The 12359-nt window shown below is 41.3% G+C and overlaps 2 protein-coding genes across 3 annotated transcripts; one reads left to right on the top strand and one right to left on the bottom strand.

Moving 5' to 3' along the window:
• Positions 1-295: 295 nt before the first annotated feature.
• Positions 296-4818, bottom strand: LOC108899260 (uncharacterized). Of its 2 annotated transcripts, none has more exons than XM_018699627.2 (11): positions 4638-4818; positions 4216-4300; positions 3630-3644; positions 3398-3528; positions 3175-3310; positions 2796-3080; positions 2276-2614; positions 2000-2181; positions 1558-1659; positions 1339-1437; positions 296-1253 (listed from the first exon to the last, which is right to left on the bottom strand). In XM_018699627.2, exons 1-11 carry the CDS (start codon positions 4740-4742, stop codon positions 1032-1034), a joined length of 1701 nt encoding a protein of 566 aa, XP_018555143.1. In that variant the 5' UTR covers positions 4743-4818; the 3' UTR covers positions 296-1031. The 2 variants fall into 2 exon arrangements, with proteins under 2 accessions (XP_018555143.1, XP_050928242.1); XM_051072285.1 differs by having other exon boundaries at positions 4216-4273; positions 4638-4816.
• A 3038-nt stretch (positions 4819-7856) lies between these two features.
• Positions 7857-12235, top strand: LOC108899262 (uncharacterized). Its single transcript, XM_018699629.2, has 10 exons — positions 7857-7997; positions 8148-8190; positions 8926-9075; positions 9251-9380; positions 9460-9732; positions 9826-10101; positions 10185-10345; positions 10428-10547; positions 11063-11107; positions 11249-12235. Exons 3-10 carry the CDS (start codon positions 9061-9063, stop codon positions 11426-11428), a joined length of 1200 nt encoding a protein of 399 aa, XP_018555145.1. The 5' UTR covers positions 7857-7997; positions 8148-8190; positions 8926-9060; the 3' UTR covers positions 11429-12235.
• Positions 12236-12359: the final 124 nt, after the last annotated feature.

Raw genomic sequence — 12359 nt, 5'->3', positions numbered from 1 at the left:
AAATTCACTGACAAAAATACAAGTTATTCTCTGTTAACAGCGTCTCAAATGTGATTATAAGCTACTGTCTTCAGTTAAAATAAACTGATTATCTATGGCTGTTGGACTGTCATTGGGACAAACAAGCAATATGTCACCTTGAGCGTTAGCAGCTTGAGATGGCTGTCACTTTTTCTTTACATTTTATACACTTAACATTCATTAAAAAATAATACACTGAATAACTGAAACTGCAAAGAATTGTTTGTCACACCCAAGCAAACAGCATATTGGAGAAAATTATCTAAAATATGCATTAAAGATACATTTTATTGTTTGAGAGATAACATTTTGATATTGCAAAAATATCAGAAGCAGCAGTCCAACCTCTTCTGTCACTAAAAAGATGTGGTGATAAGATATCCTGTGCACAAAGTTCACAGATTGATAGACTATTGCAATATTTGGTGGAACATGTTACATTTCACATATCCATTTCTACAATTATCTTGAAGGTTAATCCACTATATTAAAAAATCATTAAATTGCAGAAGAGACATTTAACATGATAATTAGTTGTTAGAGGAAAGGTTAACAGGATGGGTGAAGAAAAACACTTCAATTAACCTTACATTATTGTACAGTGCTTAAAAATTCCCTTTAGTAAATTTTTGTATCACAACTCTAATATCTACATAGCCCTAGAGATCACATTATACACACAAACATACATGAGCAGACATTCAGCAAATACAGTGCAGGTAATATTGGTCCTGAGGGTCTGGAGGTAGGTAACAGCAGGAGATTTCAGGAGCACCATCAGCCAGTATCAAGAAGTGGATAATATGAGACAGGAAGGCTAATGCTCCACTCATGCTTCAGTAAAATTACATGAAAAACAATCACATGCAATGTTGATACCATACCATTAAACCTAGGCTAAGATGCAAAAGGCACAGGTGAGATCTTTCTTTTCCACAGGAGAACTCCAAACTGTTGTTTCTCCATGCCTCACATTTCTTCTTCCTTCGTTTCAGCTCCAATTCTCTGGTTTATAAAAAGTTCAGTTTCTCTGAAGTGTACACACTGCAGGATTCTGAGGTGTCCGCCTCTAGCGGAAGTGTGGAAAAGTATTCTTGTGATTTACTCCACCTTTCTTTATCTCCATCTTTCTTGATCTGGAATTGAACACAGTCCTCGGAGGAGTGGAGACAATCTGAAACTCCGGGTACTGGAAAGGAAATCCTTCTCTCTTCCTCACTAGATGTGTCCGGCTATGAAGGAGTTAAGACATATGTTAAAAATATATATACATTTTAGTCTGTGACATACAAGTACTCACAGCTGGAGTGTATTTACCTCAGTGGTTGCATTACGACTAGGGGAGCTCCCAGCCATCAATATGTTTGTTCCCTGATTCTCAGCTCTCGGAGTACCAATCATAACGGGAGCGTAACCCTGGAAATACAAACACCAGCGCGCATATTACACATGCACACAGCCTCAATCCACAGTTTAACAGTTTTAAATAAGGAGACAAAACCTGCAAACTCATTTAATTCAGTTAATCAGCCTTACAGTATGAGTTGGACTGGCTCTTGGGGTCCATTTTCTTGGTGTCCCAGGTTGCTGAGAGTGACTGTAGTAGCCTGAGGGCTCAGGGTTGGGCCGACTGTAGTCCTGCACACAAACACACATAAACTCAGTGCAGTCTTTGTTTTGCAGGAGAACAGCCCTGGTGATGAAGAGCGCTGTCTAACATGTCGGCCCAAAATCCCACATCTCCTATAGATGTTCAGTTAGGTTGACATCTGGAAACTGCAAAGGTCATAACGTGAACGTAATCTTTTCATACTGATCATTCAGTGGCCTCTTGTGCCCTGTGTGGAGGCATCTGCATTTTCTATGTTTTTCCACTGATTTATTTGTTTTTTTGTCAGCTATGGTATATCTGTACTGTGACTATATTATGGGCAGTATGAACATATGTACAGTAATGTGGTTTTCCTGATTTCCTCACCTGAATGTTAACTCTCGGAGGGTTGGCTGGTGGTGTGCGGTTCGCTCTGAGGCCGGCGATGATCTGCGACAGGCTGCAGTTTGGGTAGCGCTTCATAAACAGGATGAAACCAGCCAGTGACACAAACATCCCAGAGGGGACAGTGATGGACTTAAGAAGTGCTCGCCATCTTGCCCCCTTTTCTGGAGAGATTAAAAACGCAGAGTTGGGACGAAAAGACTGTGGAGAAAGAAAAGCATCCATATACCAAAAAAAAAAAAACATTCTGTCACTCACCGATCACCTGCAAAATGGTGGAGGACACCAGGTTGCCATCGCCATCCCTGATTTCATACAGCCCATTGTGCCTTGAGGTCAGCCTCGCTATGACGACCTCATTGACGGTACCGTTCCTGCCCAGGGAGATGAGTCCCCTGTAGCGCATGTCGTGGTCTGTTATCTGGCCCTCGCGAATCAGCTGCACAGGGCCGCGGGGGGGCTTGGGGTCGAAAGGGCCCAGGGAGGATTCATCGGGGTATCGGGTGGGGGTAAAAATGAGGTGGGCATGAGGGACAGGAAGAAAGAGGGGCAGGTTTAGAGACTCCTTGGTGAAGCGGGTGACATTGAAGGAGTGCCCTGCATGCATATGCAGGACCATGAACAGAGAGAGGAGCGGAGAATGAAGAAAATGTGAAGGTATGAGATGGAAAGGGAAAGATAAAATATGACAGTTACCATTGACAGGATCCTTAAGTTAAAGAAATTCACTAGTCAGCCTCTTAAGACACTCATCCGCTTGTGATTTTTCTCTTCTCACCACGGACAGTGAGCGTGCTGCGAGACAGCGCCTTCCCATGCATGTCTTTCACGGTGTAGTTGCCTTGGTCTGCTTGCGTCACTCTCTCGGCCACCCAGATCTTCCCGCCCCGCAGCAGCCGACCTCGCCCCAAATCGCTGGTTTCGGGGTCTGTCCGGTTCCAAAGGACAATGGGCATGGCCTCGTGTGGGGCACCCCGGGGAGAAAACTCCAGAAGAGAGCCATTTTCAGGGATGTGGTGCTCAAAGTTCTCCCCGTAGTTCCTGTAGTAAGACTTGATGCATTCTGAAGAAGGATGAAGAAGAGAGGGACAGAGTGATGGAAAGCAGGGAGGGTGGATTTACATAGATAGATTCACAAAGAGTGGAAACTATCGTACCTGAAACGACTAGATGAACAGTCTCGTAGGTGAATCCAGAGTACAGTTTGATGGCATAAAGTCCCTGATCACTGTGAGTCACTTCTTTCAGGACTAACATCTTATCTCTGGTCCACTCGAACCGTGGGTCCTTCACCTGCAGTTGTAAGTTGTGTATAGGTTCAGACAATCCATACTCACAACAGACAAACACAAACATGAGCGCAGCCATGCTTCCACTCACCGTGGTTTTTTCAAGCAGGACACGCCTCGGTCCATCAGGGTTTGGCGTAAAAGTCACTGTTCTGGACGTGGAGTACACCGGAAGACGAAATTCCTTCCCGGCACACAACCTCTGGACTTCTTCTCTTTCCGCTGTCAAACAAATCAAAGAATGTGTTAGAACAAGTCGAGGACCTGTTCTGGGAATATGTTCGGTAAGTAAAGGATATATGGAAATGTGGCTGCTGACTCACCTGGTATGACCCAACCTGTGAGAAGAGCAGAATTAATATCATCCTTATTTATCTTTTCCAGTTCAATACAGAAACCTCACATGCACTGGAATATCACTCAAAGAATTATGTGGATGGAACATACTGTAAAGATGTGTAAAATTTGCATTAGCAGTGTTTTTTTTGTGACCATGATTTTTTTATCAGTGACTTTCTTCACCTTCAGTGACCTTAATCCACTCATAAATAACTAAATTTGATTTAAAACTGCAGATGTGATGCATGTGTCACACATTATATTTATATTATTTCTGAACCGCATTATAATTATTACTGTACATTACTATTACTATTAGTAATTACTGTACATATCTATTACTGTACATGACTTAATGTCAAACCTGTGAGCAATTATAATGCTTTTTATTCTTTATTAACATTCTTATAAATAAAAACTACCTTAAACAACAGGCTAAACACCATTTTCCTATTGTTTTTAATGAGGATTAGCTTAGAACTATTAATAAATGATTAATCAGCAGTCAATGAAGCCATTCGTAAGCAGGTGTCTTATTTAAAAGTGGTAGTAAAATGTCCAAGAACTTACCCAAAGCGAGAGGAAGGGTAAAGAGGGCAGTGAGTAGGACACAGGTGGACATCTTCCCCTGTGAAGACAGAGCAGTTTGTTTCATCTACAAACACAGACGACAGAGATGCACAATTGTCATTCATCTCCACCCTCCTCTGAAAACAAGCAGCCTGCCGCGGGGCATACGATCATCCATCAACATGTTACACAAGGGGGAGCCCAAAGACAACTGTGATGATGTCTACAGAGCGACCCAGTGCAAAAAGCATCAATACTCCGAGTCTGGTCCATGACGCCCTGTCTGCTCTCACAAGTCACGTCCACTCAGGTGTCCGACGTGTTTCTCAACGTTCACAGGGACACAACGCGCCATTAGGTCATCAGTTATTGATAATGCACACATGATCACACAGTCAGTGACGCACCCGATCTGAACTCACCTGCAGGATGTGTGAAAAGATGAGTCCACAGCTTGATATTTGTGAATGTTTACGTGAATGAGGGTAAGAGGATATCAACGTCCTCTGCAGAGCGCGCATGAGCATTGGCCCCCTTCTTTTATTTATGGCGACGGGTAGGTTGTATTCTCAGCAGCTCGTACGCAAAATCCATCCCATGTGACGCTGCGTTTCCCGGGTCCTGAATGTAAATACGCTATTTGCGCAAGAGGATACACATTACAAAGTGGGATACTCGTCATGGGATGTGCGATAAGGCAAAATCTAATATGTCTTCTCAAGAGTTTACAAAACCACGAGGACTGATGGCCTCGCATGTCTCTTTTTAAGCAGAGAAATGCACTGTAGTGAAGCACGAATCTGAGGTACTTGCACTCCTCTTTGGTGCGTACATTGCATGATACTTTATACTTTTACTCCACTACGTTTCACAGGGGAAAGCGGCACTGATTTGACAGCTGAAGTTTTCAAATTACGATTTCACACACAAAAGATAAAATAATGCTTTGTAATACATTAAACTTCCCAATCACACACAGTCTGAAGCATTTGGGTGAATAAAAGTAAAGCACTTCAAGTTGTCTGCTTTGTCAGTGGTCAACAGCCACATCTAACCAAACAATGTTGAATTTGCAAACTGCTCCCTTTGAAGACATGACAACAGTATATCAGCAGATGGTGCTCTCCAGGTGATAACAAAGGATGAGAGACAAGAAAACTCACCTTTCATGCTGTTTGCCTTGTTACTTACCTGTTGGCATTTTTCCTGGCCTCAGGTGGGTCATGTATGGGTATGGCAGGCCTCGGTTTGGCTCAGGATAAACCAGGGAATGGACATAAGGGAGTTTCCACCATTACTGTCAGGGAAGCTATGGCACCAAAATCCAAGCACCACGCATTGATAGAAGATTTGATAAATGACAGGAAAAAGAATACATCTCATTTTACTTTTTGATGAATAGTTGCCGGATGATGACTGCTATACCACTAATTCAATACAAACTGCGGACATTAACTGATAAATTCTGGGGGCAGAAGTTCTGTGAACTTGTGCAGAAACTATGTACCACCTAATCACCCACATACTCATCCACCCATGTGTCTGTAAGTGTTTAGGGGGGCTCTTTTGTGCCATCAGACTCCACAACGACACAGCACCCAGTACCACCCAACCCCACTGGTTTAGACTGTCACATTTTTGTACACATGTCCTGACAGGATCAGCAACATTTGGAGTAAACTTTTGCACATCCTTCTGATTTTTTTTTTCAATTACAAGCAGGAATGAGCCTGACACTCTCTGTAGTGTCAACAGAGTCGACTCGTATCACATAAGAAGGCAAGGTTTTTCTCCTTCCCCCTCTTCTCTGTGTGTGTGTGAGGAAGTCTGTGCTGCAAGTAGAGTTATTGCTAATTCCTGACTTAAAGCTGTACTTGTAATGGATACGTAACTTTGAGGTGTTTAAGAAATTGGAAAAAAAAAACCACCTAGGCTTATGTGTAACCCTATAGACCATGGACCCCTACTTAGTTGTGTGCTGTGGTTGTGCAGTTTCCAAAACCAGACAAGGATCCCTCTGGTTTTGTGAATCAGTTGGCCATGGTACGCTATTGTTACGATCTTACTCCAAGGCACAAACAACAATTGATTGTGACATGTTTTAGGGATAAATTTGGTGATGTAGAGCACATGCCAGACATAACTACATAACTGCATAAGGGCCATATAAAACCCAGTTAATGCATGTGCAAGAAGGAGGGCATGTGTAACAGTAGCACTTGTAGATAGTGGTGAGTCTGAAGCATTTCAGATTGTCTGCTACAGCCACATCTTACCAAACACAGTAAAACAATGTTAAATTAGGAAATCGCTCCCTTTGCAGATGTGACAACAGCCTTGTACATGCACAGATCTTTTGTACCTTTACACATGTACACATTATTCCTATTGTTTTCTCTCTGCTGTATAGGTATTTATGGGAATTTCTTTGTTTTCAAGAAACTACATTCTCCTGTGCTGTCAATGCTGTACTCCACTATAACACTCAACAGGACAAGACACTCAACACACTAGACACGTCATACAACCCAAACTGGACAACTGTCTTTGGAAAGTTTAAACAAAACATAATTAGAAGGAGGAGGGATTTGGATGCTGCATTTGTGATGTTGTGATGCTGATGTTCGGTAGTGGGCATTGAGTCCATAGATGAGCTATTATGACTGCATTTAAAATCTGTATTGCTATCTATATTACATTTATGCTTCTGTGTTGCATATCAAGTAAAATCATTGCTTATTTCCAAAGCCAGTTAGTTTGCCTGGTTCATTTTTCCATCTTCACTCTGACAACAATAAAACACAGAACTTGTTTGCATGGATATAGCCTTTTTGAAGTGCATTGTGGTTGAACAAACTTGGACAAGATGCTGAAGGTTGCAGTCATCATGAGGAAATGGTATGTAGGTGATTATCTGCGTCTGTAATGAGGCTACTTCATGTATGAAATATTTTGGTCAGCAGTTCTTTGCTACATAGAGCCCTCTGCTGGTGGCAGGTCAGCATTTCAAATGAGAAATGAACATGTTAATGGAAAGGTTGATAGTGCACAAAGTAATTGCATTTCACTACAACATTCATATTATGTATAATGTAGCAGTTTTGACTCAATTAAGTCAGCACTCTCCTTACTTCTCCTGTAGGACACATTTAAGTGTGCATACTGTGAGAATGCAGATATGCGTATATATTAGCAAAGCCCACTGGATTATAAATTAGATTCTAAATAGATTTTTATCTAGTCCATCTAGTCCTGCAGCCCTTCTCCAGCCATGGAGAGGTCTCCCTCATCACCAACTAGAGAATTTTCCACAACCTGACAATCCAAGTTATTCTTATTTATTGCTTATGACTGATCAATGAAGCCTTCATTCGTTATTTATTAACCATTAATAAGGCCAACAATTACATGTCATAAGAGTTTTTGTGTCATATCAGAGAGTGGAACCTGAATGTTTAGCCTGAAGGATTTCCAGTGACTTCAGAGGGTGAGCACATGTAGAAAAAAAAGAGTAAAAAGAAGAAAATGACCATAATCTTCCGTATCAGAGAGGTTTGTCTCCTTTCAGATGGTTTTAATCATTCTGTGGTCCCTAGGATTTATTTACCAACACAAAACGACCCCTCGGTTGCGGACGCGGCTGTGTATGCGCAGATTGCGAAAATATGACGCAATTACGACGCAGAGCGTGAACAACGTCTCGCTCATTTTAGTGTTCCTATCCTGGGGTGCTAACACCAGCAACTTTTACCGTAACAGAGAGTTAGTTGGATCACTTTGCAGTGAGTAGACAACTTTTTGTCTGTCAGTTTGTTTGTTTTTTCAGTCTGATGTTGAGTTGTATTCTCTGCAGCTTCAGAGAAACGTTGTAATTTGTAAGAAACTTTTTAGAGAAACGTTATGATCGATGGGAACCTCTCTTCTCTCTGCAGAAAATGTTACTGTTGTTCGTGACAGTTTCCAGTTTCTTCATCGGTGAGTGGAGCTCATTTGCACAGTCATACAGATGAAATGCAACAATGTAGATGTGACATTATTGTAGCCTAGCTGATTAACAGTTTAATCATAAGCGATGTCTCGGCTCCACATACCTGTGCGCTCTGTAGTTCGACTTGCTCTCATGAGCCAGTTATGCAACCGGTCTCATCTGCGTTTAATGTTCCGCAACAGCTGCAGTTAAAAAAGTAAAGTTGTGCAGTTAGATGTGTATTGTTTGGCCTCTGAATGAACGTCTACAATCATATAAACTCCAACAGAAAACACCACCAAACCCAACCCCTCTGTGTTTACAGTCACTACTCGCTGCATTTGGCCAAACGTGTCTGAGCAGGAAAGAAAGTGAATTAGGATTTTTTTTTTAAAGCATCAAACAGACTCAAACAAACACACACGCACTTGAGATGAGCATATACACTCAATGTCTAATAAATTCTAATTAATTAATACACGTCATTCTCATTTTTACTAGCAATATGTAAACCTGAATAAGAGACTTTTCTCCACCCTCACTGCATTAGTTGGAGAGGTTGGGTCATTCTGCCACAGAGAGTGAGTGGTTACTGGGACATTTTTATGTGTCTGCTCTGGCATCATTTGCACTGAAGTTGTTTAAAGAATGATTTCCACATGTTTTCCACATGATGTTTTGTTTCTTCCTCAGTATTCTCTCCTCCATCTGTCTCTTCTTCACTTGTATCTTTCTGATTGAAGGTTCATTCGCTGGCCATGAGTATGAAAGTAAATGCTATGGTGATAGTTTGAGGTTCCCGTTTGATTATACGCCTCCCTGTCTTCAGAGGAAAGATTTACTTCACTCCGAGTAATGGGGGATCCAGGAAGCTTTTAATGGACAATGGGGAGGTGAGCGGCTTCTGCTGCTGCAGTTTAATACTGTCACCAATGTTGCTGTGATATCCGTTCAAGGCATGATATTACTAATGTCTGGCTTCTGTTCAGATCATGAATCATGAATGAGACAGAACCAGAATCTACTGTCTGTTGTGACTAAATGTGTCTTTGTTGTCCACCTCTTCAGGCAAAGGACCCACGGCTCAGTGTTTCTTACGCCTCAGTTACTTTGAGAGATTTGAGAGAAAGAGATCAAGGAACCTTTTCGGTCTCAGTTGGTGATAGACTTTACGATATCATCACACTGACAATTAATGGTGAGAACATTACATTACACTGTATATTTAACCCATGTGGAAATAGGCATTTCCTAAATAAAAGCCATGTTTTTTTCAGACTGTGCCAAAGAGTTCGTGCAGAATTACGCGACAGTGTATTTCGGTTCAATTCCCAGAAAGGCTGAATACCTGGAGTTCACTCCCCTTCACAACAGGGACCAGCCACAGATTCTGTGGAACCGCACAGACCCTCAGGCCAATAAGGGGGGCAGAGTACAGGTGAGGGGTAATACCTGGGAGATGTACAAACTCACTCAGGCAGACAACGGCTTCTACGCTTTCAGGAAAAATGACAACACTCTGCTGAACAGGATGAAGCTCTCAGTGGAAGGTGATGGTAGAAACTTGATAGAGGCTGCATTTGAACTTATATACTGTGTATCTGATAAATGTCCTTATACAGTCTGCTCTTTATCACACACAGATTATGATAGAGAGTATAACATAAAGGTGGGGGAGCGGCTTGTCATCCTGTATCCCGCAGAGTTTACCATGTGGACTGTGACTTTTATACCTGAGGGGGAAACAGAACACCAAACGGTGATAAGAGATGGGACCTCAGCAGCTGGTAATTTTGCTTGGAGGCTGCAGGTCATGCATGAAGGCATAGAAATTTATCCTGTGGAAAGCACAGACTCTGGTACCTTTGAATTCAGAGACAAGCAAGGCAACCTGGCCATGACTGCGATCGTGGAACTAGGTGAGGAGCTTGTTTTTTCTCACAGAAGGAAAAATGTGTTTACTCACTGTTGCTGATGTTTCAACATCTCTGTGCTCTTACAGAATCTGATGCTACATTACTGGTTGTTGCTGCTGTTGTTGGGACTATTCTTGTTGTGATTATTTGCTGTTGCTGTGTGAGAAAGTGCTGTTGTAAGAAGAGTTCTTCAAAGAGGAATGAGTCTGCCCCTCAGACTGCAGCAACACCTGCTACATATTACCATGTAAGGACTTCATCAAATGAGCATTTAAACTGACTGTTTACAATATGTAGCACTATTTTTAATCTCATTATTCTCATGTCAGTCTCAGGATACCAATCAACCTGCAGGGACAAGTTATTCTCCCGCACCATCCACTTTCTCCTATCAGCCGAGGAATCTCCCTGTGTCTACAGGACCTATAACTACCTCCACTGGGCCTTCAGTAGGTGTTACACAGAGGTCTTCAAAGTGTGAGGCCCATAAGAGAGATCAATTCCTAATGTGCTTCCAATACTGAAGAAGTGACAAAATCCACAGTCTCTGTTCTGTTCAAGAATGCATTCAGTTTATATGAGACTTCAGTGATCTGAGTTAATTGACTCCAGTGGATATCTCCAAAGGTCCAGCTTTGAGAAACTAATTCCCTGCGCTTTTTTGCTGAACCATGACAGAAGGATAGTAATGTAAAGAGGAAAATTGTGCCAAAAAAAGGCTGTCATGTTGGAGGATATCCACCTCATTTGTCTCAGTCTGATTGCTAAAGACTTATATCAGGTTAAGCTGACGTCTTGGATGTACTTTTGTACAGAAAAGAAGACTGGACTATGCGAAACATTTTAAGAAGAGATCTCTTGATACTGGGCTCAAGTTGTTGCTCACAGCTTAACTCACTGAATCCATGTCAACATTATACTTCCTGTTTACATTTGCCTTTTTTGTTGTTTTTTTTCCTTACAGGTGCACAACCCAGTGAATATCCATGTGACCTCCCCTCAGCCTCAGGTACACACACAAACATACAGAGAATTCAGAGGGGCATCAAAGTCCACTGTTATAAATGTAGTTATCTTAATGAAGAACTTGTGGATGCTTTTTCATTAACAAACACATTCACCTTTAATTCCTGGTCACCTCTCTCTCCAGGTTGCAGTCTCGGGAGATCAGGAAGCTGCTCCTGCTCCTTCAATGGGCTCTGATATGTTCTCCTCGGACTATGAGCCAAAGTTTGATCTGAAAGGTCTGAGGTTCCCCTCCGCTCCCCCCCTCAGCTCAGACTCAACTTTCTGTGATGTTTATACCTCAGATAAACTCAACTTTCTCTAAGGAGCATGCTGAACATTCAAGTGATGCAGGGTTGAATTTGAATGTTTTGTTACTAACTGGAACACAGCCATTTCAGTGATATATGCACTGTAAAACAAATCAAAAACTCTAAGCCTGCAAACTATCACTCACACTATGTTCACACACAACCAGACTTATCCTCAGTTACAGAGTGATGTGATCAAACAACTTTGAGGCTAATATAGTATTGTATAGTGTAGTATTATAAGTTTCATGGTAAGGTTTAATGTAGTTCTTTAACTACAGCCATGTTTCACTAGTGAACTATCACAATCAGGTTATCTGTATAATGTGGAATATAAATGTGTTTGCATGAATATAGATTAGATTTAGAATGTGTAATATACATATATGAATGTTTACTTAATGCTGTTAATGTAATTCTCTTGCTGCCAAAGATATCGACAGTATGAGAGATGATGTTACAGTGAGGACTAACAGTGAGTCTGTGTAGCAGATTTTACAGCTGGAGACTCAAAACTCATGGAGATAAGAATACAAAACCTAGCAATTCAAGCCACTATTACAAGCTTGCCTTATTGTTTTATACTGTTTTTATATGGTTGCTTTTATCTTTTATCTGTCTTTTTACCTGTCTGTGTGGCTTCTATCATGACATTTTGAGAAATTATGTGAGAAATATTTTTTATTTATCTGTTTTACACTTTGTAAAAATATAAGTCCTATCTCTGGAAACTGTTACACTCTCTATCTTTTAACATATTTATAGATCTTGTGTAACAGGAATTGTGCGAGGTTCCCGAGTAAATTATATTCAAACAGAAATATATAGTTTCTCGTTTTGGCTGCTTTTATTTTATTAGTTTATGAAGTAGGGAAATATGTTTTAGACGAGGGAGGAATTTAAGACGTTCTGTCACAAACAAAAACCAGATGCGCTGCTGCGTCT

The sequence above is a fragment of the Lates calcarifer genome, linkage group LG8, assembly GCF_001640805.2.
Source record: "Lates calcarifer isolate ASB-BC8 linkage group LG8, TLL_Latcal_v3, whole genome shotgun sequence".
NCBI lineage: Eukaryota > Metazoa > Chordata > Actinopteri > Centropomidae > Lates > Lates calcarifer.
The sequence above is the reverse complement of the archived record's forward strand: the minus strand, read 5'-3'. Positions and strand labels throughout refer to the sequence as shown.

Excerpts from the sequence above, each read along its gene's own strand:
- LOC108899260 (XM_018699627.2), bottom strand. The coding sequence starts at position 4,742 with ATGCTCATGCGCGCTCTGCAGAGGACGTTGATATCCTCTTACCCTCAT. Across the intron at positions 2,182-2,275 it reads CACCATTTTGCAGGTGATCG|AAAAGGGGGCAAGATGGCGA; the intron begins GTGAGTGACAGA and ends TAATCTCTCCAG. Across the intron at positions 1,438-1,557 it reads GAGCCAGTCCAACTCATACT|GGTTACGCTCCCGTTATGAT; the intron begins GTAAGGCTGATT and ends TTGTATTTCCAG.
- LOC108899262 (XM_018699629.2), top strand. Across the intron at positions 10,548-11,062 it reads CTACCTCCACTGGGCCTTCA|GTGCACAACCCAGTGAATAT; the intron begins GTAGGTGTTACA and ends TTTTCCTTACAG. Across the intron at positions 11,108-11,248 it reads TGACCTCCCCTCAGCCTCAG|GTTGCAGTCTCGGGAGATCA; the intron begins GTACACACACAA and ends CTCTCTCTCCAG.